This window comes from Oryx dammah, unplaced genomic scaffold, assembly GCF_014754425.2.
Source record: "Oryx dammah isolate SB20612 unplaced genomic scaffold, SCBI_Odam_1.1 HiC_scaffold_2830, whole genome shotgun sequence".
NCBI lineage: Eukaryota > Metazoa > Chordata > Mammalia > Artiodactyla > Bovidae > Oryx > Oryx dammah.
This window is the reverse complement of record NW_024072884.1, coordinates 1,528-4,500: the sequence shown is the minus strand read 5'-3', so window position 1 is coordinate 4,500 and position 2,973 is coordinate 1,528. Positions and strand designations below refer to the sequence as shown.

General features: G+C 34.9%; 1 protein-coding gene across 1 annotated transcript; it reads left to right on the top strand.

The window, feature by feature from the left end:
* Positions 1 to 210: 210 nt before the first annotated feature.
* LOC120859754 (UDP-glucuronosyltransferase 2B31-like) lies at positions 211 to 2,391 on the top strand. The gene is made up of 2 exons (XM_040235738.1): positions 211 to 402; positions 2,090 to 2,391. The coding sequence occupies exons 1-2, from the start codon at positions 217 to 219 to the stop codon at positions 2,219 to 2,221; spliced, it is 318 nt and encodes a 105-aa protein (XP_040091672.1). The 5' UTR covers positions 211 to 216; the 3' UTR covers positions 2,222 to 2,391.
* Positions 2,392 to 2,973: the final 582 nt, after the last annotated feature.

Here is a 2,973-nt window from a genome sequence, read left to right as displayed (position 1 = left end):
TGCCAGGTGAAAAAGTTCTGGAGATTGGTGCACAATGAAAATATAATTAACATTATTGAACCATACACATAGGAATGATTAAGATGGTAAAATTTTATGTTATACTCATTTTACCATGATATTAAAAAAAAACAGTGACTAATAATTTCTAGACTATGTCTGATTTTGTCTCTTTAGTTGTTGTGTTTTTTTTTTTTTCTGGCGAACTTTTCAATTATGTTTGCTATGCTGTTGTTGCTCATTTGTAATGAAGTAAACTCTTTTTCACAGGAAATGGAAGAGTTTGTTCAGAGCTCTGGAGAAAATGGTATTGTGGTATTTACTTTGGGGTCAATGATCAGTAACATAACAGAAGAAAAAGTCAATGTAATTGCATCAGCTCTTGCCCAGATTCCACAAAAAGTATGTAAAGTAACTTAATAGTGGATAACTACTTAAAGAAACTATTAAATTATGTAAAAAGCCCTGATTAAAGATATATTATGCAAAAGGACAAACTATTAAGATATTTCCAAATTATCTCAGATTTATATTAAAAAAAAAACAAAATAAAATATATATGGTAGATGGTAGAACAGTACATAGAATGTTTTCCTGACATTAAATTTGGATTAACAGTGTAATCACAAAGAAAATATGTAAGAGTTCTGGTGTGAATTTTGGTATTGTAATGGTAGTGTGGACAAGAAAAGAAATCACCAAATTCTGTCTTGTCATTTGCCCATTTTCCCGAAGGACTCCTGAAGACACGATCCACAGACAGGTGTTCTCAGGAGTTGAATTTTCATGGTATATGTGGCCTCTCAATAATGTTAAGAAATATTGATAAAAGTCTGGAGTGCTTCTTGCAGTTTGTACTTGCCAGGAATTCCTGGTCCCTTTTACATTCCCTAAGTTTTGAAACAGACCTAATCAGTGTGCTTTCCAGGTTGCTATTCAGAGAAAGGTTGGCTTCTCTTAATTGCTTAGGCTAATTTCTTGCTGAAAAACTAAAGTTACTTTACATTCACAGAGCAAATAGAAGTTAAACACTAGTAACTTATAATCTAGCTTATGAGAATTGCTTGGAATTACAAAACTGGTTCTTACTTTGCTGCTATACCTAGAGACCGTATTAATCAATACTGTCGGTGCTTTCTGCTTCATTTTTGAAGCATTCAGGGTCAGTTGAATAACTTTAGTGTCACAATTATGAAACTTTTCCAACAGCCTTGTTGTCCCTTACAAATTGCCAACTGACTCTTTTTTTCTAAAGGTAAAAATTTCGAAGTCTAGTATGATAATAGTGGTAATAATCTGGTGGTGGTGGTTTAGTTGCTGTCATGTCTGACTCTTGTGATCTCATGGGTTGTACCCTCCAGACTCCTCTATCCATGGGATTCTCCAGGCAAGAATACTGGAGTGAGTTGCCATTTCCTTCTCCAATAATCCGGATTTATGAAAAAAAAACAAAAAAACAAAAAACAAACTCCAGATCATTGTTTTTGGAAGTAGTATTTAACAATTTATAATCTAAATGAAATTATATTTCCTAGACAGCCCTAATTAACTTATTATTAACAAATATAAACATGCAGAGTATTTCTCTTAAGTTGTTGATTGCATGCATTTTCTTCTCTGCAGTAAAATTGCAAAATTCAAATAAAATAAGTTATAGTAACATGTGGATATAAGTAAACACATAAAAATTAAAAAGAAATTGGTGAATAAACTTAAAATGAGATTTAGAATACAAACTAAAACAAAAATATGTGGTTTATTAGTAACTTGCCATAGTCTTTCTGCCCTAGAAATAAGATCATGTAAAAATTTCTTAAATATTTGAATTTGTCATTGAAAATCTATTTTCTATGTCATCATATGTGAGATGTCATGGTAGCACTCCATCTCAGATTGAACCTGAAAATCAGTCCGTCATGTGTGGGCATTGCTATTCAGTAGTATATTAGTAGTTATTAACAATTAAGGCCTCATGCTCTGATTTACTTATATGTTATACAGAGGCATTTAAATTTTATTTGCTTAAAATTTTAACACTATGACTTTGAAGTTTAATTCACGGAATAAGGTATTTCCTTTACCTTAACAGGTTCTATGGAGATATGATGGCAAGACACCAGATACCCTAGGGTCCAATACTCGTCTGTATAAGTGGATACCCCAGAATGACCTTCTTGGTAAGACGTGGCAGAAAAATATTGAAAACTTGAGTAACACCTGAGCATAATGATGCCACTTCAATAGGAAACAAACATCCAATATTTATTATTCAAAAACTCCTTTGAGTTTAAGTAAGACAACATTACTCCTTCTTTGCTATTTTTAGCCCCAGAGGGGAAAAAAATGAGAAAATTTAACAGCATTGTGTTATACATGGTCACATCCTTTACATCCAGAATCAAAATATGTTTACTTTGGGTATAATTACTTTTCACTGTAAAATTTTAAGTAACTCTGTGCACTGTTCTGTCTCTGAATTCTCCCCTTACACGTATCTTTTCCACTCCTTCAGTTCAGTTCACTTCAGTCGTTCAGGTGTGTCTGACTTTTTGCGAACCCATGAACCACAGCATGCCAGGCCTCCCTGTCCATCACCAGCTCCCAGAATTTACCCAAACTCATGTTCATTGAGTCGGTGATGCCCTCCAACCATTGCATCCTCTGTCGTCCCCTTCTCCTCCTGCCCCCAATCCCTCCCAGCATCAGAGTCTTTTCCAATGAGGCAGCTCTTCGCATCAGGTGGCCAAAGTATTGGAGTTTCAGCTTCAACATCAGTTCTTCCAATGAACACCCAGGACTGATCTCCTTTAGGATGGACTGGTTGGATCTCCTCGCAGTCCAAGGGACACTCAAGAGTCTTCTCCAACACCACAGTTCAAAAGTATCAATTCTGCGGTGCTCAGTTTTTCTTATAGTCCAACTCTCACATCCATACATCACTACTAGAAAAACCATAGCCTTGACTAGATGGAC